The sequence below is a fragment of the Octopus bimaculoides genome, chromosome 4, assembly GCF_046866305.1.
Source record: "Octopus bimaculoides isolate indiv1 chromosome 4, ASM4686630v1, whole genome shotgun sequence".
In the NCBI taxonomy this organism is placed as follows: Eukaryota; Metazoa; Mollusca; class Cephalopoda; order Octopoda; family Octopodidae; genus Octopus; species Octopus bimaculoides.
In genome coordinates, this window is record NC_142931.1 from 130,822,406 (window position 1) to 130,848,942 (window position 26,537).

The 26,537-nt window shown below is 37.8% G+C and overlaps 2 protein-coding genes across 4 annotated transcripts; one reads left to right on the forward strand and one right to left on the reverse strand.

The window, feature by feature from the left end:
• Positions 1-833: 833 nt before the first annotated feature.
• LOC128247632 (uncharacterized) lies at positions 834-25,527 on the reverse strand. 3 transcript variants are annotated; one of them, XM_089351471.1, is made up of 3 exons: positions 24,458-25,527; positions 17,745-19,742; positions 834-3,111 (listed from the first exon to the last, which is right to left on the reverse strand). In XM_089351471.1, exons 2-3 carry the CDS (start codon positions 19,332-19,334, stop codon positions 1,327-1,329), a joined length of 3,375 nt encoding a protein of 1,124 aa, XP_089207597.1. In that variant the 5' UTR covers positions 19,335-19,742; positions 24,458-25,527; the 3' UTR covers positions 834-1,326. The 3 variants fall into 3 exon arrangements, with proteins under 3 accessions (XP_089207597.1, XP_052823446.1, XP_052823445.1); XM_052967486.2 differs by lacking the exons at positions 17,745-19,742; positions 24,458-25,527 and adding an exon at positions 6,695-7,447 and having other exon boundaries at positions 834-3,691; XM_052967485.2 differs by lacking the exons at positions 17,745-19,742; positions 24,458-25,527 and adding an exon at positions 5,590-6,227 and having other exon boundaries at positions 834-3,691.
• Positions 6,267-10,194, forward strand: LOC106872433 (uncharacterized). The gene is made up of 2 exons (XM_052967681.2): positions 6,267-6,404; positions 7,711-10,194. The coding sequence occupies exon 2, from the start codon at positions 8,013-8,015 to the stop codon at positions 9,126-9,128; it is 1,116 nt and encodes a 371-aa protein (XP_052823641.2). The 5' UTR covers positions 6,267-6,404; positions 7,711-8,012; the 3' UTR covers positions 9,129-10,194.
• Positions 25,528-26,537: the final 1,010 nt, after the last annotated feature.

A 26,537-nucleotide genomic window follows, 5' to 3' on the forward strand; every position in this document is an offset into this window, starting at 1 on the left:
CATAAACAAACGATTCTGAAACAATTAACCCTAACCCTAACCCTAACTCTAACCCTAACCCTAACCCTAGGGTTAGAGTTAGGGTTAGGGTTAAAGCAAATTTAAAATGAAAAAAGCAAATAAAACGAAGAATCGTTTGTTTATGTAGTCGGCACTTAATGTATATCGGCTGAATGGACGTCAGTGATTGGTTGAAATTATCGAAATAAGACAATTTTTTACATGAAATAAATTCGAATACAAAAATATTTTTCTGTTCTATAACACAAAATAGATAAGTATACGAAGTTTGAAAGTCTTTCGGTACCAAAAACACTACGTAAAACATTAATGAAAAATGTGGCCCCCGTTTTAAAAAAGATCCGACATTTTTTCCGTGTTTTTCATTTAGACTTAGGATGTTCTTAATGTCTGTAATTATCCATTTAAAGTGCAAGGGCACCTCCCCACACTCCTCAATATTTATGTTTATTAAGTCATCCCAATTGTTAATTGCCTTACATAGTTTGACATGCTATTACGAAACACTGACCAATAGAGGAAGAATCCAAGACAGTAAGCAGAGAATATAGAATGTATGTATATACATTACTGCGTGGGTGGGCATGTGTGTGTGTTTGTGGGGTAAAGAGTTGGAGGGAGGACAGTAGAATGTTAGTCAAGTGAAAAGTGCATGTAGAGTGAGAGAGTCACACATTACACAAACAAAACTTTATAACAACTATACAGTAACATCATTGATCTCTGAAAATACATTTCTCAGCTATTTACCCACAATATCAAATATATTAACAGTATCTTTCCTCTATCCATGAAATATGTTACACAGAATATATATGAATATGCTTTTATTGAAAATATCTCAATCCTGTGTTACATAACCAATGAAGATATAGCTGGAGTAATATAAAATATAGTCACAACCACTCGTTATCACTATGCAATATCTTGCCTCCACAAATACATTTATGGTTATGAGTGATTTCATACATACATACATTGAATTTTAAAAATATAGCACGTCCATATAAAATATGTGTATCCAAGGTAAGACACCACTGCAAGGGTTGGCATAAGAAAATGCATCAGTCTACAAAACATAACTTCAAAAACAGAACCATATGTATAATTATTGTCGTGGATTATTTTTACGTGCATAATATGAATCCATGATTTATTATGGAAAATGGTTTTAAAATATTGTTTGCTGTTGTAAAATGTAATTAATTTTGACAAGGCTAGTCACATCTTTGTATAGATAGATACATGTAAAGCTAAGATACATTTTTGGGCGATTAATTTACCACACATATTACAGTGAAATGGTTACTCTCTATGAATACGTTTGTGTTTAGACAAATTACCATTTTGAGAGAAGGATTTACCACAGATATCACACTGATATGGCTTCTCACCTGTATGAATACGTTTGTGATAAATTAAGACATTAGGGTAAGAGAATGATTTACCACAGACATCACAGTGATATGGCTTCTCTCCTGTATGAATACGCTTGTGAGTAGTTAACTCACTTCTTCCAGAAAATGATTTACCACAGATATCACAGTGATATGGCTTCTCCCCAGTATGTATACGTTTGTGAGAAGTTAAGGCACTACCTGTTGCAAAGGATTTGCCACAAACACCACACTGAAATGGTTTCTCTCCGGTATGAATCCGTTTGTGTTTAATTACGTGATCTATTCGAGAAAAGAATTTGCCACAAACATGACATTGAAATGGTTTCTCTCCTGTATGTATACGTTTGTGTTTAGTTAAGGTGCTATTTTGTGAGAAGCTTTTATCACAGATATCACAGTGATATGGCTTCTGCCCTGTATGAATACGTTTGTGACTCATTAATGCATTACTTACTGAGAAAGTTTTACCACAAATGTCACAGTGAAATGGCTTCTCTCCTGTATGAATACGCTTGTGAGTAGTTAAGGCATTACTTACAGAGAAAGATTTACCACAGACATCACAGTGGTATGGCTTTTCTCCTGTATGAATACGTTTGTGTTTAGTTAACTCACTACTTCCAGTGAATGATTTGCCACAAATGTCACAGTGATACGGCTTCTCTCCTGTATGAATATGTTTGTGAGTAGTTAAGGCACTATTTGCAAGAAATGATTTACCACAAACATCACAGTGAAATGGTCTCTCCCCTGTATGAATACGTTTGTGTTTAACTAAGTGATCCATTCGAGAGAATGATTTGCCACAAAATTGACACTGAAATGGTCTCTCTCCTGTATGTATACGTTTGTGTTTTGTTAAGGTACTATTTTGTGAGAAGTATTTATCACAAATATCACAGTGATAGGGCTTCTTCCCTGTATGAATACGTTTATGACAAATTAAGACATTAGGGTGAGAGAATGATTTACCACAGATATCACAGTGATATGGCTTCTCTCCTGTATGAATACGCTTGTGAGTAGTTAAGGCATTACATACAGAGAATGATTTATCACACACATCACAATGAAATGGTTTCTCTCCTGTATGAACACGTCTGTGTATAGTTAACAAAACATTTCGATAGAATGATTTACCACAGATTTCACAGCGATATGGTTTCTCTCCTGTATGAATACGTTTATGAAAACTTATTTGACTTGCAGTTGAGCAGAATTTACCACAAATATCACAGTGAAATGGTTTCTCCCCAGTATGAACTCGTTTATGAGTAGTTAAACTACAACTTACAGAGAATGATTTACCACAGATATCACAGTGATATGGCTTCTCTCCTGTGTGAATACGTTCATGTTTCATTAACGTACTATTCTGTGAGAATGATTTACCACAGACATCACAGCAATATGGTTTCTCCCCTGTGTGAATACGCTTGTGATTAATCAAAACATTACTATGAGAGAAGGATTTGCCACAGGTATCACAGGGATATGGTTTCTCTCCTGTATGAATACGTTTGTGTCTAGATAGGATACCATTTTGAGAGAATGAGTTTCCACAAACATCACAATGAAATGGTTTCTCTCCTGTATGTATACGCTTGTGTATAGTTACATGACTACTTGTCCTGAATGATTTACCACAAATATCACAGTGAAATGGCTTTTCTCTTGTATGAATACATTTGTGAGACCTTAGCTTATCAATTTGAGAGAATGATTTACCACAAGTATCACAGTGAAATAACTTCTCTCCTGTATGAATTAGTTGGTGTTTAGTCAAAACATTTTTTGCAGAGAATATTTTACCGCATACACCACAATGATATGATGATTTCTGTCTATCTTTTGACATTTCTTCAAGTGACAAAATAGACCAAATCCTTAAAGTTTTCACCGTGTTAAACTTTTCCCTTATCTATCTTTTGCCACCACAGTGTATACTTTGATTTTTCTTCTAGTTACCGTTTATTACTTGCAAGTATTTCCACTGCTCTCAGCTGCAATCTTCACTGAAATCTAAATATCCTCAGAATTCTTAGAAATTCATCCAAGTTTAATTAGAATTCAAACACATCAGACAAGACATAGAGAAATGCTGCTGTTAATCTCAGTTGAGAGCAAGTATTTCACAGTGACCCTGCCATAGATTTATCGTATAAGGTTTATATCTCTTCTGTACATCATTCTCCTTAATCTTTAAAAGATAAATATAGATGATACAGCCAATGTAAAAATGTTCTTTTATGCCAATGTCATCTGTTAATCTGAAATAACAAAGACACAATATAAGATACAAGGGATAGATAAGCATGGAAATTTAACAACATTTCTATATTGATAGACAAATTACATCCTATAAAATTGTAGGAAATCTACATGTTTGTAAACTACAGTTACATCTTCACATTGTGTACCATTATATTAAACAGAGTAGTGAATTTCAATACACTTTAGCTCCAGATCAGCCATGATTGAACAAACTTATGATCAAAAACATTGCATCCATGACTATCCTGTCTTTCCTTCAGTTTCTCTGTTTCCAGGACTACATTAGCCATCATCATCATCATCATCATTGTTATGTCTGGCATGGGTTGAATGGTTTGACGGGAGCTGGCAAGACTGGGAGCTATATCCGGCTTTGTTGTCTGTTTTGATATGGTTTCTACAGATTGAAGCCCTTCACAACATCAACTACTTTACAGTGTGTATCGGGTGCTTTTTATGTGGCACCATTACCAACAAGGTCACCAAGTACATTGCTAGAAGAAAAAAAGGGGGGGGCAAAACCCCCAGCTGAGAGGGTGAAGTAGTATTGAGGTGGTAGGGTTTTGTGGCAGATGAGAGATTAAATGTATAGAGGGCAGAGATAGGTGCCTTGCTATAGATACCTGGATGCTCTAGTTGGAAAATACAGGACAGTGAGTTAGAGAGTAAGATGAGGAGAGCAATAGTGGGAGAGATAATGGTGAAAATGTATCTGGACATGACTTTGAGGAACATCGGGCATGGTGAGAATAGGTGAGGTTAAATAGAGGTTTGAATTGGGCTGGTGAGCAGGATAGTGGTGACTGTAGCAAGTGATGGAAAGAAGTGCAAGAGGCTCGGGCAGGTAATGTGGTAGATAGATAAATAAGATGTTAATGATGGAGAGCAGCACAGGGGAGAGAAGATGCAGAAAGGAGGTGATTGATGGAGACAGTAGGCGGGGATAGATAATGGAAAATGGAAGTGGTCTGGGGTGAGGGACGAGAGGTGACTGAGAAAACCAGAGTATGTCATATGTGCCTAGTCTGCTTTCTGGTGATAGAGAAGTGATGGGTGTTAGGGGATGAAATGTGGGGGGGGGGGAAGGTTGATAGGACAGAGAGGATATGGGTGGGGTGGGGTAAAGCCCTTCCCAGATGAGCGTTACCAAGGTGGTTTTAGGATATCAGTTCTGTTGTAGTGGACAGCTGTAAATTTCTATTTCTCACTCACCCATTGTCATTCGTATTAACTCTACTCTTCGTTACCTTTTCTTAAATACTGAATCGAATAGATTATTATAAGAACTAGTTAAATCAATAAGTTATTCTAGACCATCTCTAAATAGACATCAAGAGTCACTAAAACCCATCATTCTCATTGCAGACATTTCTTTCACATTCCATATCCCGACCATCGATGAATTATAGTTATTACAAAAGATGCACATCAAATCAACTTTAACAATAATAAAAAAAAAAAAGATCAGAATTAAAGGCATTCCTTAGTTTTGACAAGTTAGTTTCAGTAACGAAGGAATGTCATCTTATTTATTGTTATTGTTTAAATTATGTTTAATCAGTGATTTCAGAGCATCATGCGGTATGGAAGAGAACATCTATGCATATCTAGCAGCATGAAAATGTTTTCAATTAGCAAATCTGTAATTTACTTTATATTACATGTAACACTGAAGTATCTTATTTCTTTCAAAAACAACAGGTCAACATTTCAGTTTGAAAGTATTATCCTGTAGGTGAAAGTCAACAAGAAGACGGGGACAGCGAGTGAATATCATTGTTCTAACATTGTATTTGTCACTTGTATTGATTTTATGGTTAAAGAGTTCACGTAATAGTTCTATTTCTCATACATATCATTACAGATTTATTCATGTAAATCTTTGTCAACTTACCGTTACTCGTATGTCAAACAGTAAATCAATGTATCAACCAAACTCCAAAAGAAATTATCTTGTTGTAAGATTGGGAACTTCAAACGTTTTATTCCCTTATATTACACAGAATAAAAGTTAGTATATCTGATCTTCTTCAGACATCAATTCGTATCTAATCACAATGAACCAGCTTCGTGTCTTTACTTGCACTTCCCATAAAATATATATCTGCGTATATCTGGCATTACATTTATCCTTTGTTTAAATGTATATTAAATATATGTATTGCTTTAATGTATATTGTTTATAATAAGGTAATGATTCACAATGCTTAGAAGAGAAACACCGAGAATATTAATTCCGATATCAAAATCATTTAATTACGCTGAAAGAAGAATTATTGTAGATCACGACGGTTCTATGTTGTGCTATTCAGTCATAAATAAAAGACGAATTAAACAGTTTTACTTATCAAGCGGTTATTGCTAAATGTAGACCTAATAGTTTGGTCAGTCAATTGCACTGGATTGATATACAAAGAAAAGGCGATCATAACAGAAGTACATTAAATGCAGATGTTTCTAAATTTGCATAAATGCAGATGTAGAAACAATTATGATTAGAATTTCTATATTGATTTAATATCTCTTGTGGAAAATAAATACTCAAATGTTAAAACAATATTTTAGAGACAGATACGAATCGATGTCTACAGATGGAAATTATCAGACCGTTAGTGGCGTAGAATAAAGTGGAAAAATCCATGGAAAAGTCCAAACTAACAACGAGATAATTTCCTTTGGAGTTTGCTCACTGTTGTCATGTTGAAAAAGGTAAGTTGATAATGGTTTACTTGAATAAATCTGTAATAGTGTGTGTAAATCACAGAATTATTACGCGAACCCTCCAAGCATACAGTAATTCTACCATTGAAGATACATTGGAACAAAGATGTTCGCCCGTCGTCGTCTTGTTGACTTTTACCAATAGGATTATACTTCCCAACTGAAATATTGATATGTTGCAGGTTTGCTAATTAAAAATCGGTAAATATTTTGTAATGGACATAATTTTTTTTTCCATGAGCTCTTTCGAGTGCATTCAACGTATCTGATCTACAAACCTGTTGCAAGCCACTTTTTTCCGGAAAAGACAAACGGAGTTTTGTTTTTCTTTTCGTGCTTTTCAGCTTTTCACGGAAACACCCGAAGTGAAGTGTTTTGATTTTGTCGAGTTATATCGAAGGAATGCCTTACTTCACATACTTTCAACGGTAAATATTTCGTAAAAGACCCGTTCGTTGTTGTTGGCATTCCGTCGCCAACAACGACGTCGAGGGTTCCAGTTGATCCGATCAACGGAACAGCCTGCTCGTGAAATTAACGTGCAAGTGGCTGAGCACTCCACAGACACGTGTACTCTTAACGTAGTTCTCGGGGATATTCAGCGTGACACAGTGTGACAAGGCTGGCCCTTTGAATTACAGGCACAACAGAAACAGGAAGAAAGAGTGAGAGAAAGTTGTGGTGAAAGGGTAGAGCTGGGTTCACCACCATCCCCTGCCGGAGCCTCGTGGAGCTTTAGGTGTTTTCGCTCAATAAACACTCACAACGCCCGGTCTGGGAATCGAAACCGCGAGTCCGCTTCCCTAACCACTGGGCCATTGCGCCTCCACGGACCCGTTCGTACCTCGGAGTGAAATAGTTTTTTTCCACAGTTTTTTTTTTCGAGTGCGTTCAACGTATCTGTCCACCAAACGCGCTGCAAGTCACTTTTTACCGGAAAAGAAAGTGGGGGAGGAGTCAAAAAATCATTTCACAGCGAAATATCGGTGGGTCCTTTATCGCAAATAGCTGTTACGTGGTGGCAGGGCGTGCTAGAAACAGCAGCCAAATCTTTCCTTTTCCTTATCCTTGCCTAATCTATTGACTGTGCATCCATTCTTTGTCCCCTGCACCTACCTGTAGTTTACAAATTCTTTTATTCTTTTACTTGTCTCAGTCATGTGACTGCGGCCAAGCTGGAGCACTGCCTTAAATATGCAGATTTCATACAATGGTATTTGATGTCGTTTGTTTTATCTATAAAGAAATGTAAAATCTTCATATTGATCTCTCCTCTGTTTCTTTATTATTTCAGATTAACAGATAACGTTGACACAACAGGATTTATTTTTATATTGGATACATCTTCAGTATTTGTCATCTCTTGAAGACTAAATGGAAATGGTACACCTGACAGATATAACCCTACTACTATTACTGTGAAATATTTGCTCTGAACTGAGATAAAAAAAAAAACATTTCCCTACTTCATTGTCTGGTGCCTTTGCCTATTAATTAAACTTAAATACATTTTTGAAGGTGTTTGCAGCACCTTTTTTTATATTTGAATGAAAATCACAGCTGATAGTGGATTGGGTTTTTATATTCTTTGTAAAAATGTCAAAAATGTTGAGAGATACATCATATCACTGTGAAATCTGTGGTAAATTTTTCTCTAAAGGTATTTCCTTAACAAGACACATACGTATTCATACAGGAGAGAAACCATTTCATTGTGATATCTGTGGTAAATCATTCTCTGAAAATAGTGTCTTAACTATACACAAACGTATTCATACAGGGGAGAAGCCATATCATTGTGAAATTTGTGATCAGTCATTCTCTCAACGTACCAACTTAAGTAGACACGAACGTTTTCATTCAGGAGAGAAACCATATCACTGTGATATCTGTGGTAAATCATTCTCTCGAAGTAGTGACTTACATAAACACACACGTATTCATACAGGAGAAAAACCTTTCCACTGCAATATGTGTGGTAAATCATTCTCTCAAAATAGTGTCTTAACTACTCACAAACGTATTCATACAGGAGAAAGACCATATCACTGTGACATCTGCAGTAAATCATTCTCTGAAAGTGCTAAGTTAAGTAGACATAAACGTATTCATACAGGAGAGAAACCATATCACTGTGATTTCTGTGGTAAATCATTCTCTGGAAGTAATGATTTAAGGAAACACATATGTATGCATACAGGAGAGAAACCATATCATTGTGATATCTGTGGTAAATCATTCTCTCATAATACTGTTTTAACTAACCACAAGCGAATTCATACAGGAGAGAAGCCATATCACTGTGGTATCTGTGGTAAGTCATTCTCTGGAAATAGTGACTTAACTAAGCACATACGTATGCATACAGGTGAGAAACCATTTCGCTGCGATGTCTGTGGTAAATCATTCTCTGGAAGTAGTGACTTAACTAGACACAAGCGAATTCATATAGGGGAGAAGCCATATTACTGTGATATCTGTAGTAAATCATTCTCTCAAAGGGCTAACCTAACCAAACACATACGTATCCATACTGGAGAGAAACCATTTCACTGTGATATCTGTAGTAAATCATTCTCAGGAAGTGGTGACTTAATCAATCATAATCGTATTCATACAGGGGAGAAACCATATTTATGTGATATCTGTGGTAAATCATTTGCTCAAAAGTGCAACTTAACTTCTCATATATCCATCCATACAAAAGTGTGACTATCTTTGTCAGAATTGATTACTACTCAAAACGACAACAAACATTTCAAGATCATTTTCATTGCTAAGTCATGAATTAACCTTGCGGATTTAACAGTAATCAACGAACCCAGGACAAAATAGATACTCATGGTTTACTTGTTGATATATTCTTTTCCAGCCAGTTACCCTTCCTCAGTTTGCTTCTTTTAATTACCTCTTACACAAGATACATGTAATTTATTTGTAGACATGCTCTTTGTTAAAATACATTATATTTAAAAAATAACTTGTAAACTATAAATGTATTCATGCTGGAAAGAAGAGATAGCAAGGTGAAAACAAGCTGCTATTGCTATATTTTATATTACCACAGCTATATCTACATTGGTGACATGGTGTATTATTGTGATATTTTAAAAAATAAAAGCATACTTGATATATATATTCCATAAACCAGCATGGCTGTGTGGTAAGTAGCTTGCTTACTAACCACATGGTTCCGAGTTCAGTCCCACTGTGTGGTACCTTGGGCAAGTGTCTTCTATAGCCTTGGGCCAACCAAAGCCTCGTGGGTGGATTTGGTAGACAGAAACTGAAAGAAGCCCATCGTATATATATGTATATGTATGTGTCTGCCTGTGTTTGTCTCCCCCCCCCCATCACTTGACAACTGATGTTGGTGTGTTTACATTCCCGTAACTTAGAAGTTTGGCAAAAGAGACCAATAGGATAAGTACTAGGCTTATAAAGAATAAGTCCTGGGGTTGATTTGTTCAACTAAAACCGGTGCTCCAGCATGGCCGCAGTCAAATGACTGAAACAAAAGAATACCATATTACTGGGACAGAGGGAAGGCACTCTTGATTAATGTATGGGTAATTAGCTCTGAAATGTATTCTCAGAGATCAATAATAATACCGCTGTACAGTTGTTATGTTATCAATAAATAAATATAAAGTTGTGTATATATAAAAATATAATCTTACACTTGATTGTTCTTTGTGGTAAGAGAAATATCTTGCCTGTAATCCATATTTTTCTATTAAATGTATTTGAAAGAAATAAAATGTATTTTTTTAACTCATTTATTTGATTTTAATTATTTTACTTTTTCTTTTAAAAATAATCTTTAACATTCACATATTACTGATATTTTCATCCTGTAGTGAAGAATCTAGTGTCTCTTAACCATCATATATTAAATTAAGTTACTAACTTCACAGCAGGAGAAAGATGGGGAATATGTGCAAGTATCTGTACATATATACATGCAATTCTATATTTTAACTTGAATTTTATGGAAATCTATGTATGAATTTGTACTTTAACATATATGATGTAATACGCATATGGTTGCACAAAAGAGAGAAAAAGGGAGAGTGAGTGAAGGGATGTATTGTCATGTTTACGTACATACATCCATACTTTAATTCACCAAGAAGTAATAAATTACAGAACTCAATGTACAATTTTAGATTGTCCTTTAATATATTATAAATGAAAGATCTATCATTCCAGTCCTGCAAATTACACATTTTGGATCATTGGATTAAAAATCTGAGCCTGTTTTGCCTTAAAATATCTGGTGTTTGAATATATTTTGCCATATATGAAAAAAAAAATAAAGGAAAATTGCTTATCTTTATTCATTTTAAAATACCTCATCAACAACTTGTGCAAAAGTGGCTATTTCAAGCCTACCTATGTCATTTGATTTTTGGCTGTCTTAGAATACTTCAGATATCAACTTCAGAGAAGCGAGTACACTCCTGTAAGTTTTCTTCTTCTTTTCTTAAACAACTGCAATGTTGTTTAAGTAAATGTTTGATAACATTGTATATAGATAAGAAATGTTTACTCAGAGTTCAGTAATATCACTGTATAGTTGATATTAAAATTAAACAAAACGTGAAAGTAGATTTCATACAATATACTCTTACTTTACAAACTGATAAGAAACTCTTAGAGCTGAATAGCAAGTCTTCAGAGAAGAAAACCCCTCATGTGTTTTGGCCCTTAAATTTTACACTCTAAGTGGAGGCGCAATGGCCCAGTGGTTAGGGCAGCGGACTCGCGGTCATAAGATTGCGGTTTCGATTCCCAGACTGGGCGTTGTGAGTGTTTATTGAGCGAAAACACCTAAAAAAGCTCCACGAGGCTCCGACAGGGGATGGTGGCGAACCCAGCTGTATTCTTTCACCACAACTTTCTTCCTGTTTCTGTTGTGCCTGTAATTCAAAGGGTTAGCCTTGTCACACTGTGTCATACTGAATATCCCCTAGAACTACGTTAAGGGTACATGTGTCTGTGGAGTGCTCAGCCACTTGCACGTTAATTTCACGAGCAGGCTGTTCCGTTGATTGGATCAACTGGAACCCTCGACGTCATAAGCGAAGGAGTGCCAACCAAGTTTACACTCTAAGGAGACTGGGCAACATCCAAGTCATGACCCCTTGAGGCTCTTCTGCTGACACTTTTTATCTATGTATTTAAAGCACTTGGAGATTTCATCTAGCTGCAACTCCGCTCAGTTGACTCAGCTTTCAATCTTATATAAGAAGAGATAATGTTGGTTGTCATGGTAGAGGTGAAACGACAGCACTATCACAATGTGTCACTCAGAGTTACTTCCCTTAGTGTTAAGATATAGAACTACTGCCTCCAAATGGCATGGAGGTTGTTCTTGTTTCTCCTCAGCTAGATCCGGCTGGAACACCTCTTTGCTTTAGGGCTTTGGTCCTATTCTTCCCAAATACTAAGACTTGTTTCATTAGATCAAAAGCAGATTTGCCCACAAAACCTCTGTGGTGAGAACTTTGACCCAAGATTTGGCTGGCTGTTGGTCAGACTGGCATATTTTTCAGTCTTGAACACATGTGCTTCTTCTATTCAACTTTTAAACTGCACAAAGTTCAATCAAAATCAGTTGCTTTGATGAAATGGAATGGAATATGATATCCTGCCTCAAGCTATTCTTCCTGATCATTTCTGGTTGTTTTGTTGGTCCTGGGAGGTCTACTGAGCACTCCCAGAAGACTCCATTCCTGTGCCCTGTATGGCATAGCTGTTTCTGGCTACAATTTACTGCTTCCTGCAATGTAAAATGATGGAGCATGTGTTCAGCAGCTCAATAAGATCCAACAGGATGAAGGACTACTTTTTGTTCGAAAGATTTGGTTTCGGCATGGTTTGTAAGACTATTTATTCCCTTCCAATTGAGAGATTGTACTGAGTGACATTTTCAGGACATCTACATTTGGAAAATGATCACATGAGTAGCAAGAGTAAGAAGACACTGTAACTGGGTATGAGAATAACAGAGATAGATGTGGTTTTACGAAAGATGTGAAAATGCTGAAGTTTGATAGAAGAGACAGAAATAAGTTCATTGTTGTAAAGAATGTATATGGCTACAGAACATTTTAGAAGGATGGTTTTGAAGAACTGGAAATGATGGGGGATCTAGAAGGAGAAGTCAAGATGGTGGTGAAGTGTCAGAGAGCATTTTGTATTAAGTGAAGAGAAGAGAGGTTCAAGAAATACAGGTGGATAAACATTGGAAATATGTCAGGGAAGAAATAGAAATGGTTGGAGATGGAGGTAAAGATGTAGTGTGGTATGAGCAAGAGTGATAAATAGATCGACAACAAATGTGAGGTGAATGAGGGGTGGCTGTCAATAGAAGTGGTTCAAAGGAGGTATTCATTGGCTCTGCAGAAAGGATAATGTCATTGCCCAATGTTCGAAGATCATGCTTCACCACCTTGTCCTATGTTTTCCTGGATCTACCTCTACCACAGGTTCCCTCCACAATTACAGGTTGGCACTTCTTTACACAACTGTTCTCGTCCATACGTATCACATGACCATACCAGCTTAGTCATCTCTCTTGCACAGCACTCCAGTAACCTTGTTCCCTCTTTGTTTTGGGGACCAATTCCCTGGCCCCCATGTACACCATGGAAGATACCAGGCTGCTGTCCGACATGCCCATTGAAATCTCCTACCATGAAGATGAGATCTTTGTCACTTGTCTTTTAGGTAGCCTGCAGGATATCATAAAAGTAGTCCTACTGTTAATTTGGTAGGCCCGCTTTTGGGGCATAGACAGAGATAATTATATATATATATATATATATATATATATATATATATATATATATAATATATATACACACACACACGAGTGGGGGTGCAGAAAAGTTCCCGGCTTTGGGTAAAAGAAAATACAGGAGGATCAGTTAATTATGATTTTATTCAACATATTCCCAGCTCAGATTCACACACTTATTGCACCAGTCCTTCAGTTTACTAAGCACTGTGAAAAACTCAGGTCAGGCCTACAACCAGGCCTTTCACAATACCCTTAAAGCCAGGAACTTTTAAGCACCCCCTTGTGTCTGTGTATACACACACACACACAAATATATATTATGTCTATACATATATATGCTACTTATATACATCTTTACATATACATACATATATAATTATTTATATACATATATATGGACAAAACTAGATTAAAATATCACCAATATATGAACATTATAGACTATTATTAAAAGAAAAAAACTTGAAGAAATAAAATTTAACTAAATTTCTTTCATATATTTTTAAAAGAGTGTAGTAACGCCGTGCGCATGCGTAGTCTCACGCATGCGTGGAATTCAACATCCAAGCTTTCCCACTTCATTCTGTCTCTTTCTTGCTGGCCAGCGATTGAGCATGGACGTGTCTAGCTGTCTTCTCTCCATCTTTCGAACTCACGCCAGACAGCTCACATCAACATACCGATGTCTCAGCAACCATGTTCTCACACACAGAAGACGTCTCAACAACCAAGAGTAAAGCTGTATATATTCCACCATGAATAAATATTGTTGAGTTGATAGTTTGGAGTTCTGCGTTCCGTTCATTCTAATTTAATATAGGAAATGGTGTATAACCAATTTCCTACAAGAGTAATAATATAAGGAGGATTGGCAAGATGATTCTCTGTCTTACCATAGAGAAGCACAATTAACTGCAGGATTATATATATATATATATATATATATATATATATATATATATATACACACACATATATATACTACCAGGTAATAGGTATTTATAAATCCAGGCAGATATCTTGTAAACACTTGGTTGCTATGCAAACTTGGCTGTGTCAAACTACTGGAGACATGATAAATCCAAATAGAGTTAATATCCTTGGCAACACTTCCAGTGCGATAAGTAAATCCAAAGTTCACTTAAAAGAATTTTTAAAAATTCCAAAATATATTACAAGACAAATACAAGAATAAAGAACACGAAAAAGTGCCACACCCTAACATGCGTGAAAAAGTGCCACACCCTAACAGTTGAGGGAACCCGTGGAAGAGGTAGGCCCAGGAAGACCTGGGCTGAGGTGGTGAGGCAAGACCTTCGTACATTGGGCCTCACCGAGGCGATGACTACGGACCGAGACCTTTGGAAATGGGCTGTGCGTGAGAAGACCCGGCAAGCCAAGTAAGATCGTTGCCAGTGCCCCTGGACTGGTTCTTGTGCGGGTGGCACATGAGATGCACCATTTTGAGCGTGGCCGTTGCCAGTACCGCCTGACTGGCTCCTGTAGGATTTTCGAGCGAGATCGTTGCCAGTGCCCCTGGACTGGCTTGTGCGGGTGGCACATAAAAGACACCATTTCGAGCGTGGCCGTTTTCGTGCGGGTGACACGTAAAAGCACCCACTACACTCTCTGAGTGGTTGGCGTTAGGAAGGGCATCCAGCTGTAGAAACTCTGCCAAATCAGACTGGAGCCTGGTGTTGCCATCCGGTTTCACCAGTCCTCAGTCAAATCGTCCAACCCATGCTAGCATGGAAAGCGGACGTTAAACGATGATGATGATGATGATGATCTTTAATTCAGGATAACATTATACAAAGGTCAACATGTGTTTCTATTACATAAGCATTTTTTGATATAACAAATAGTACATATACAAATAGGTCCAAATTGGATAGGTTGTTTAGTCAAATATAATACAAAATTCTGCAAACATAATGTTTGCAAGGCAACCCACACAGGCATGAATCTCATGAGAACTGAGAATTTATCAACAATATAGCAAAACCACTGAAATCAAGGAGAAGGAATGCACAAAGATACAAAGCTAAGATGAAATATATGCTAAGGAAAGCCTAATTGGTATTTAAACTTAAGCCAACCCAGTAGGCATCATCATCATCCTTTAATGTGTTTTCCATGCTGGTATGGGTTGAATGGTTTGACCAGAGCTGGCAAGCAGGAGAGCAGCACCAGGTTCCAGTCTGATTTGGTTTGGTTTTTATGGCTATATGCCATCTTTTGGAGGCGCAATAGCCCAGTGGTTAGGGCAGCGGACTCACGGTCATAGGATCGCGGTTTCGATTCCCAGACCGGGTGTTGTAAGTGGTTATTGAGCGAAAACACCTAAAGCTCCACGAGGCTCCGGCAGGGGATGGTGGTGAACCCTGCTGTACTCTTTCACCACAACTTTCTCTCACTTTTACTTCCTGTTTCTGTTGTGCCTGTAATTCAAAGGGTCAGCCTTGTCACACTGTGTCACGCTGAATATCCCCGAGAACTACGTTAAGGGTACACGTGTCTGTGGAGTGCTCAGCCACTTGCACTTTAATTTCACGAGCAGGTTGTTCCATTGATCGGATCAATTGGAACCCTCGACATCGTAAGCGACGGAGTGCCAACAACATGCCATCTTTAATACCAACCACTTTAGTGTGTGCTGGGTGCTTTTAATGTGGCACCAGATGAGCACTTCCAAGTGACACTGGCATAAGTACTTTTTATGTGGCACTGGCACACAACTCTTGCAGGCCAATCCTTTTTAGCAGAAGTGGCCTTAACATTTCTACTGTGGCGGATGAAAAATGCAGAAAGAGTACCTCAATACACGTGGGTAGCTGGTTACTTAGGTTTAGCTAGAAATAAATTTAAAAGATCACTGAAACCAATAAAGTGATATAAAGCAATATTTTTTAAGATGAGACAAAACAAATATGATAAGTCAAGAAAATAAAATTAAATATATCCTACAGGAAGTAAATAGACATATTCATAAATAAAAAATAGTAATGGGTACAAAATCAATAATAGGAAGGCTAAAATCAAGGATTGAGAAGTAGAAGGAAGAATTCAAAGAAAAATAAAAAGAAGAAAGTTGAAAGCAAAAAATAAATAAACCAAGAAGCAGAAGTAAAACATAACAGAATGCTAGTCTTGCATTAGAAAAAACACAATTAAGGATAACAAGGGTCAGTAATTAGAAATTCAAGAAATTATCCTTATAAATGTACCCCCATTTAATTAAACAATAAGTTAGTACAAAGAGGGTGCTATTTAATAGTGAAATATTTGAAGGTTCTTCTGTACCTATACAAGCAGTTCATTGTATGAACTAATCCTCTATTTTGGAGGCCTGCATTTTGAAAGGTTGTTTTTCTCATCTCCACCCTAAAGTGTTTTAAAATCAGTTAGAATCAATTGTTTTAACTTAGGTGTCTTTGAAAAATTAGCAGGAGTGGCTGTGTGGTAAGTATAGGCGCAGGAGTGGCTGTGTGGTAAGTAGCTTGCTTACCAACCACATGGTTCCGGGTTCAGTCCCACTGCATGGCACCCTGGGCAAGTGTCTTCTACTATAGCCTCAGGCCGAACAAAGCCTTGTGAGTGGATTTGGTAGACGGAAACTGAAAGAAGCCTGTCGTATATATGTATATGTATGTGTATGTTTCTGTGTCTGTGTTTGTCCCCCCAACATCGCTTGACAACTGATGCTGGTGTGTTTACGTCCCCGTAACTTAGTGGTTCAGCAAAAGGGACCGATAGAATAAGTACTAGGCTTACAAAGAATAAGTCCTGGGGTCGATTTGCTCGACTAAAGGCGGTGCTCCAGCATGGCTGCAGTCAAATGACTGAAACAAGTAAAAGAGTCAAAATTTTTTTAAAAACACAACCAAAAACTTAAGCTCTGGGGGAACAATTTTCCAAGAATTCAAAGTTTTAGCAGCTCTCACTCTATGAGTATGTTCAAAACACTCCGTTAACTCCACTCTGATGGTAGACTTGTCACCCAAACATACAAAACCCATTTGGTTAGAAGTGTCTTTCATCCTTTATGGATGGGGTGGGGTGGGGGGTTAACAAGGCAAAGTAATCAAAAGTCTGGAAAATATTTAAAATATCACAATATATTATTACACCAATGTAGATACAACTTTGGTGATGTAAAATATGGTGATAGCAGTATATTGTCACACAGTTATATCTTCTTTCCTGTGTGAATACATTTATGAGTTAGACAAGTTATTTCTTACATACAATAAATTTTAACAAACAGCAAGTGTGCAGGTAAACAGGTAAAATGTGTATCTCAGGTAAGAAACCATTAAAAGAGTTGACACAGGAAAGGACACCTGGCTTAAAAGAAACATCCAGAGTATGATTATTGTCACAGATTCAAGGATTACTCTTAAGTTCACAAAGTTAATCTATGATTTAAGATGGAAAATGGTCTTAAAATGTTGAAGGTTTGCTGTGCATTTTAATGTATTTTGACACTCATACAATCACACTTTTGTATGGATAGATATATGTGAAGTTAAGTTGCATTTTTTAGCAAATAATTTACCACAGATTTCACAGTGATATGGTTTCTCTCCTGTATGAATACGTTTGTGTCTACTTAAGATACTATTTTGAGAAAATGATTTACCACACATATCACACTGATATGGCTTCTCACCTGTATGAATACGTTTGTGATTAATTAAGACATTAAGGTGTGAGAATGATTTACCACAAATATCACAGTGATATGGTTTCTCTCCTGTATGAATACGTTTGTGTTTAGTGACGGTACTATAATCTGAGAAGGATTTACCACAGATATCACAATGATATGGTTTCTCTCCTGTATGAATACGTCTGTGATTAATTAAAACGTAAGGGTAAGAGAATGATTTACCACAGATATCACAGTGATATGGCTTCTCCCCTGTATGAATACGCTTGTGGCTAATTAAATTACCATCGGTAGAAAATGACATACCGCAGACATCACAGTGGCATGGTTTCTCTCCTGTATGGATACGTTTGTGTTTAGTTAAATGATCCATTCGAGAGAATGATTTGCCACAAACTTGACACTCAAATGGTTTCTCACCTGTATGTATACGTTTGTGTTTAGTTAAGGTACTATTTTGAGAGAATGATTTACCACAGATATCACAGTGATATGGCTTCTCCCCAGTATGAATACGCTTGTGAGTATTTAAGGAACTACTTACAGAGAAAAATTTACCACAGACATCACAGTGATGTGGTTTCTCCCCTGTGTGAATACGTTTGTGAGTATTTAAGGAGCTACTTAGAGAGAATGATTTACCACAAATATCACAGTGAAATGGTTTCTCTCCCGTATGTATACGTTTGTGTCCAGTTAAGTCATTTCGAGAGAATGATTTACCACAGATTTCACAGTGAAATGGTTTCTCTCCTGTATGAATACGTTTATGGAAACTTACTTGACTTGCAGTTGAACATAATTTACCACAGATATCACAGTGAAATGGCTTCTCCCCAGTATGAACACGTTTATGAGTAGTCAAACTACCACTTAAAGCAAATGATTTACCACAGATATCACAGTGATATGGCTTCTCTCCTGTATGAATACGTTCATGTTTCATTAACGTACTATTTTGTGAGAATGATTTACCACAGACACCACAGCAATATGGCTTCTCCTGTGTGTGAATACGCTTGTGATTAACCAAGACATTACTGTGAGAGAAGTATTTGCCACAGATATCGCAGTAATATGGCTTCTCTCCTGTATGAATACGTTTGTGTCTAGATAAGATACCATTTTGAGAGAATGATTTACCACAGATATCACAGTGAAATGGTTTCTCTCCTGTATGAATACGTTTGTGAGTATTTAAGGAACTACTGAAAGAGAAAGATTTACCACAGATATCACAGTGAAATGACTTCTCTCCTGTATGACTATGTTTGTGAATGGTTAGGGCACTATTTTCAGAGAATGATTTACCACATATATCACAATGATATGTTTTTTCTCCCGTATGAATGCGTTGGTGTTTATTTAAAACATTTTTTGCAGAAAATGTTTTACCACAGATGTCACAATGATACACTTTTCGTATCCTTTTTGACATCTTTTTCAAGAGATAAAAACAGATTGAACCAGTGAAGCTTTTTTTCTTTATTGAAGTTTTCCTTTATATCTTTCTTTCTCTTTCTTCAAGTTATAGCTTATTCCTTACGGATATTTTCAGAGTTATCAACTGTGATCTTCTGTGAAATCTAAAGTTGTTGCAAACTCATTTATGAATCCATTAAAGTTTAATAAGAATGAAAATATATCAGACAATGAGATAAAGAAATACTGCTATTTATCTCAATTCGAAGCAAATATTTCAGTGTTCGACCCATGCCAGCTTGGAAAACAGACATTAATAATGATGATGATCCTATAGGAACAGGGTTATATCTTTTCTGTAAAACATTTTCCTTTTGTCTTTAAAAGACAATAAACATTAAAGAGGTATCCAATGTAAAGAAATCTGAAATGATAAAGAAACATAAGATATGAATGAAAGACAAACAGAGAAATTTTACATTTCTATATTAATAACAAATTACATTGTATGAAATCTAAATGTTTGTAAATTACAGCAACACCTTCACATTGTATAACATTACATACACTTTAATCTAAAGACTAGTGGGCAATAACATTCTTCTCTTCTTAGAAACACCATTTTTCATTGTTGCTTAGCCCCCGATCAGCCTTGAGTGAACATACTTATGATCAAAGACTATCTTGTCTTTCCTTCTGAAATTATATATTTAGTATTACATCAACAGATATAGTATTCAATTTATAAGACTGAAAGTTGAAATGAAAATGGGAAATGGCTGCTGTTTCTAGCAGATAAAGCAAGGATATTGTGGCTTTCTTGTTTAGCCCCAGGTCAACCTTCACTGAGCACACTCATGATGAATGCATACATATACATTTAAGTACATCTTTATCAGATACACTTGTGCACGTTTGCATTTATGTCTACACACATGTGTATCCACGTATTTATATATTTGTTTGTGCACATTTATGTGTATATATCTATATGGTGTTTATGTCTCTCTGACCAGGCTTGGAAGGACTGGAAGAACGGTGGTAGCAGGGAATTGTACCAATGTGCCAGAAGGGAGGCTAGGCGACAGGTTTATTTAGCCAGAGGGGAAGCAGATAAGGAAAGATTTGCCAATGTTCTGCGCCGTGAGGACCAAAGACTCGAGGTATTTCGTGTTGCAAGACAGTGTAGGAGAGAGAATAGTGATGTTGTAGGAGAGAAATGTGTTCGCATGGATGATGGTACGCTTGCACTAAATGAGGATGCAAAGAAAGAGGTCTGGAGATGCCACTACGATAGATTGCTTAATAAAGAGAATGAATGGGAGAAAGAGAGCCTGCCGTATGTCGACCCAATAGAGGGACCAGCTATCCGAGTTGATAGTACCAGGGTAGATAAAGCAATTAAGAGTATGAAGACCGGGAAAGCCCCCGGCCCATCAGGAATCACTGCAGAGATGCTCAAAATATCTGGCAGTGTTGGCTATAGCCTAGTCACCCGTATTACGAACCAGGTGATACACGAAGGAGTCATACCCAATGACTGGTGTAGCAGCATCATAGTCAACTGCTACAAAGGTAATGGTGACGCTTTAGATACAAATAATTACAGAGGCATCAAGCTGTTAGATCAGGTTATGAAAGTTACAGAGAGGGTCATAGCCCAACTAATTAGGGAGCGAATCAATTTAGATGAGATGCAGTTTGGGTTCGTGCCAGGTAAAAGCACTACTGATGCCTTATTTCTAGTGAGACAGTTGCAGGAGAAATACCTAGCTAAGGATAAACCTCTGTACCTGGCTTTCGTTGACATGGAGAAAGCCTTTGACAGGGTCCCCCGATCCCTTATCTGGTGGTCAATGAGGAAACTTGGGATAGAAGAATGGTTAGTGAGAGCTGTGCGAGCCATGTACAGAGATGCTGCCAGTAAGGTGAGGGTTGGAAATGAGTACAGCAATGAATTCCGGGTAGAGGTAGGGGTCCACCAAGGTTCCGTCCTCAGCCCCCTCTTATTTATCATAGTCCTCCAGGCAATCACAGAGGAGTTCAAGACAGGTTGCCTCTGGGAGCTCCTCTATGCTGATGACCTTGCCCTAACTGCGGAGTCACTATCAGAACTAGAGGAGAAGTTTCAGGTGTGGAAGCAAGGTCTAGAATTGAAGGGCCTTAGAGTCAACCTAGCTAAAACCAAAATCCTAATAAGTAGAAAGGTAGATAAAACACAAACCCCTTCAGGTAGATGGCCCTGCTCAGTATGTAGAAAAGGAGTAGGTAGTAACTCTATAAGATGTACCCGGTGCAAGCTATGGACACATAAGAGGTGCAGCAACATCAAAGGCAGGTTAACTAGCAAGTTAGTTTTTGTTTGTGGCAGATGTTCAGGTGCAATAAAGACTGTAAACAAACAGGAAACAACTTCTATCTCATTCCAGGGTGAAAAACTAGAGGTAGTCGATAGCTTCCGCTATCTGGGCGACCAAGTTAGTAGTGGGGGTGGGTGCGCTGAAAGTGTAGCTGCTAGAATAAGAATAGCCTGGGCAAAGTTTAGAGAGCTCTTACCCCTGCTGGCGACAAAGGGACTCTCACTCAGAGTAAAAGGCAGACTGTATGACGCATGCGTACGAACAGCCATGCTACATGGCAGTGAAACATGGGCTGTAACTGTTGAGGACATACGTAAGCTCGCAAGGAATGAAGCCAGTATACTCCGTTGGATGTGTAATGTCAATGTGAATACCCGTCAGAGTGTAAGTATCTTGAGAGAAAAGCTGAACATTAGAAGCATCAGTTGTGGTGTGCAAGAGAGACGATTGCGCTGGTATGGACATGTGGTGAGAATGGATGAGGATAGCTGCATGAAAAAGTGCCACACCCTAACAGTTGAGGGAACCCGTGGAAGAGGTAGGCCCAGGAAGACCTGGGCTGAGGTGGTGAGGCAAGACCTTCGTACATTGGGCCTCACCGAGGCGATGACTACTGACCGAAACCTTTGGAAATGTGCTGTGCGTGAGAAGACCCGGCAAGCCAAGTAAGATCGTTGCCAGTGCCCCTGGACTGGTTCTTGTGCGGGTGGCACATGAGATGCACCATTTTGAGCGTGGCCGTTGCCAGTACCACCTGACTGGCTCCCGTAGGATTTTCGAGCGAGATCGTTGCCAGTGCCCCTGGACTGGCTTGTGCGGGTGGCACATAAAAAACACCATTTCGAGCGTGGCCGTTTTCATGCGGGTGACACGTAAAAGCACCCACTACACTCTCTGAGTGGTTGGCGTTAGGAAGGGCATCCAGCTGTAGAAACTCTGCCAAATTAGATTGGAGCCTGGTGTTGCCATCCGGTTTCACCAGTCCTCAGTCAAATCGTCCAACCCATGCTAGCATGGAAAGCGGACGTTAAACGATGATGATGATGATGATGCTGATAAATCTGTAAAAATACATTAGTAGAGGAGGGCAAATAGCAATGATATAAGTTGAAGCAACTAGCTATGTTTGAGAAGTAATCACTTAGACATTTTTCCTTTCAGATGCAAAACAGACACAAAGCTGTGCACTCGTGGTTGGAAGCCCAACTCTAACTGGCAGGTTTTAAACTATATGGCTACCACCATAAATGTACCCATGAAATGGTTAGAACAAGTGGAAAATGTGCTGGAATAAAGCTGAATGGATGTATGTGCATGGAAGAGCTAACATAGAATGGGGTAGGACTCAGTGAAACTCTTCACAAGAAGAAACAAACATTTCTTAGGCCAACCATTTTATAAATTGAACCGGGTGCATTTAATGTGGTACCAACTAGTAAATTTGCTTTGCAATACAGAATACTTCATGTCTCTCATCCACATGTCATAGAACATTGGTAATGTTCTGCTTAGCTTCCTTTATGTCTAACCGTTATAATTCTCTGCTATCTCCATTCTTCCACTCTTTCCAGACCTGCCTCTTTGCTGTAATGGTTATGTCCACCTCACTGTTCTACTGTGGAGGCGCAATGGCCCAGTGGTTAGGGCAGCGGACTCGCGGTTTCGATTCCCAAACCGGGCGTTGTGAGTGTTTATTGAGCGAAAACACCTAAAGCTCCACGAGGCTCCGGCAGGGGATGGTGGCGAACCCTGTTGTACTCTTTCACCACAACTTTCTCTCACTCTTTCTTCCTGTTTCTGTTGTGCCTGTAATTCAAAGGGTCAGCCTTGTCACACTGTGTCACGCTGAATATCCCAGAGAACTACGTTAAGGGTACACGTGTCTGTGGAGTGCTCAGCCACTTGCACTTTAATTTCACGAGCAGGCTGTTCCGTTGATCGGATCAACTGGAACCCTCGACGTCGCAAGTGACGGAGTGCCAACACAACAACTGTTCTACTATGATCTCATCTTTCGTCTGACAAGACCCCTGTCCCAGTCCGAGACTTGGTCCGTAGACTTCAGCAGGTCCCGTAGGAATTTCCATTTATTTTTTAAGCTGTAAATTTCTATCTCCCTTTCTCTATCGTCATTCATATTAATTCTACACACCATCACTTTGTCTCAAATACTTAATTAAATAAATTACTATAACTACATAAATCAATAAGTTTATTCTGGACCATCACTAAATAGACATCGGAAGTCACCCAAAATCATGTTTCTCATTGCAGACAGTTCTGTCACATTCCACACGCCGACCACCGGTGAATTGGGGTTATTACAAAATATACACATCAAATCAACACACACGAAAAAAAAAAAAAAAGAAGAGATTAGAATTAAACTTCCTACACAAATAAAAATCGTTAGAATTTTATGTATTCTTATTGTTTAAATTATGTTTAATCAGAGATTTCAGAGCATCATGCAATGTGGAAGAGAATATCCATGCATGACTAGCAACATGAAAATGTTTTCAATTAGCAAATCTGTAATTTACTTTATATTACATGTAACACTGAAGTATTTTATTTCTTTCAAAAACAACAGGTCAACATTTCAGCTTGGAAGTATTATCCTGCAGGTGAAAGTCAACAAGAAGACGGGGACGGCGAGTGAATATCATTGTTCTAACATTCTGTTGTCACTTGCATAGATTTTATGGTTAAAAAGTTCACATAATAATTCTGTTTTTCATACATATCATTACATATAAGTAAATCTTTGTCAGCTTACCGTTTCTAGCATGTCAACAGTAAATCAATGTATCAACCAAACTCCAAAAGAAGTTATCTCGTTGTAAGATTGGGAATTTCAAACGTTTTAACCCCTTTTATTCTACGACATAAATGTTGGGATATCTTATCTTTTCCAGTCTTTAGACATCAATTCGTATCTAATCACAATGAACCAATCTATCTAACTTCGTTGTCTTTACCTGCTCTTTGCATCAAAGATATATGTGTATATCACGGCATTACTCTTATCCTTTGTTTAGACGTATATTAGATATATGTGTTACCTTACTATATATTGTTTTATAATAAGATAATGATTCACTATGCTAAGAAGAAAAACTTCGAGAATAATAATTCCGATATCAAAATCTCTTAATTACGCTGAAAGAATAATTATTGTAGATCACGACTGTTCTATGTCGTGCTATTCAGTTTTAATTAAAAGAGGAATTTTACTTATCAAGCGGTTATTGCTGAAAGTAGACCTATTAAAAGTTTGGGCACTGTCATGCTATTAGCTGTCAGAAGTGAAAGTGCTCACTGCTAGTGAAGTATCTGTCTGTCTGCCTGCATGCCTGTTGCTGGTCTGTCGATTCTTTGGCTACTGACAGCTAATACCATGACTGGCCGGAGCGAGCTATATGTCTGTCTGTCTGTCTGTCTCTCTATCTATCTATTACTCGAAAGTTATTGGAACAAATTTGACACCTATATCCATGCGTTTGAAAACACACAGAGTATAAGGGTACTACTAAAGCAGAGTGGTCCCGAACGCGCAGTCGCGCGTCCGCGCTAGCTAGTCGTGAGTGGTCGATCCTATTATTTTTAAACTTCAAACTTCATTTGTTTTCTATTTTGATAAATTCTCTCTGTTGAAAATTATATTTTTATATTTTAAATAATTTGCAATTTCAGGAAATATGTTTTTATATTAAATTTGTGTTTTCTAATAAGGTGGACGAGTGATTGATAGATAGATAGATAGATAGTAGATAGATATCAGTAAGTAAGTAAGCCAAAGTATCAACTCAAACCAGCAGGCAGACAGACGGACACACAGAGGCATGCAGGCAGACAGACAGATACTTCACTCGCAGTGAGCACTTTCACTTCTGACAGCTAATAGCATGACAGTGCCAAAGTTTGGTCAATCCACAGCACTGAATTGATATACAAAGAGAGAATGTGTATAATTAAATGCAGATGTTTCTACACAGAATTATGGTTAGAATTTCTATATTGATTTAATGTCTCCGGTAGGAAATAAATACTCAAATGTTAAAACCATATTTTAAAGTGATACTTTAAAAATAGAGACAGATCCGAATCGATGTCTAAAGAGAGAATTTACCTGAATGTTAATGGCGTTAAATTGGCTAACTTTTTTTTTTTTCAGAGTGTAAGAGTTATGCGAAAAGAAGAATCGATTGTAAGTCTTACCAATCATTCTTAGACAATATCCAAAAATAAAAACGGAAAAAGAGGAACAAGAAAAGAAAAAGAAGGGAAAAACATCAATTCAACATCTGAGCGCAGATTGTCCTATACTCTCTGCTTCCGTCTATCCTCAACTGTAACAGTAACTGATAAACCCAGCTCTCTCCACTGCAAGAGCTTCAGCCACCTCCCTCTTGGAACTGTACCATGTTGGAGGGGAGAGGATGCTGCCTACCAAAGGGGAACAAGCGTTGGTGAAGGAAAGAAAACAGGGAAGAGATAGAAACAAGCACTTGCTCGTGACGCTCAATTACCCCAAGGTTTTTCAAAAGTTGCTCAAGGTTAGTCATCTTGAATCAAAAGATGGACTCAAAAGCTCGGCCAGTAATTGGGGCTCCAAGAGGACAACACACTGATGAAGGAGGAACCGCGATAGATGGGGAGGAGTTTGTAAACAGGTTTGTAGTCTACTGATGTGAAACTGGATGGTCGAGGAACTCGCATTTGGAACTGTTAACATTAAGGCCCCTATGACCAAGTTTCTCAATCATCGTCTTTGCAGTTGCAAGGACCTTATCAGGAGCCCCTCCCCACAGACAAGTATCATCAAGAAACCAAACAATTAAGTCCAGGTCAGCTCC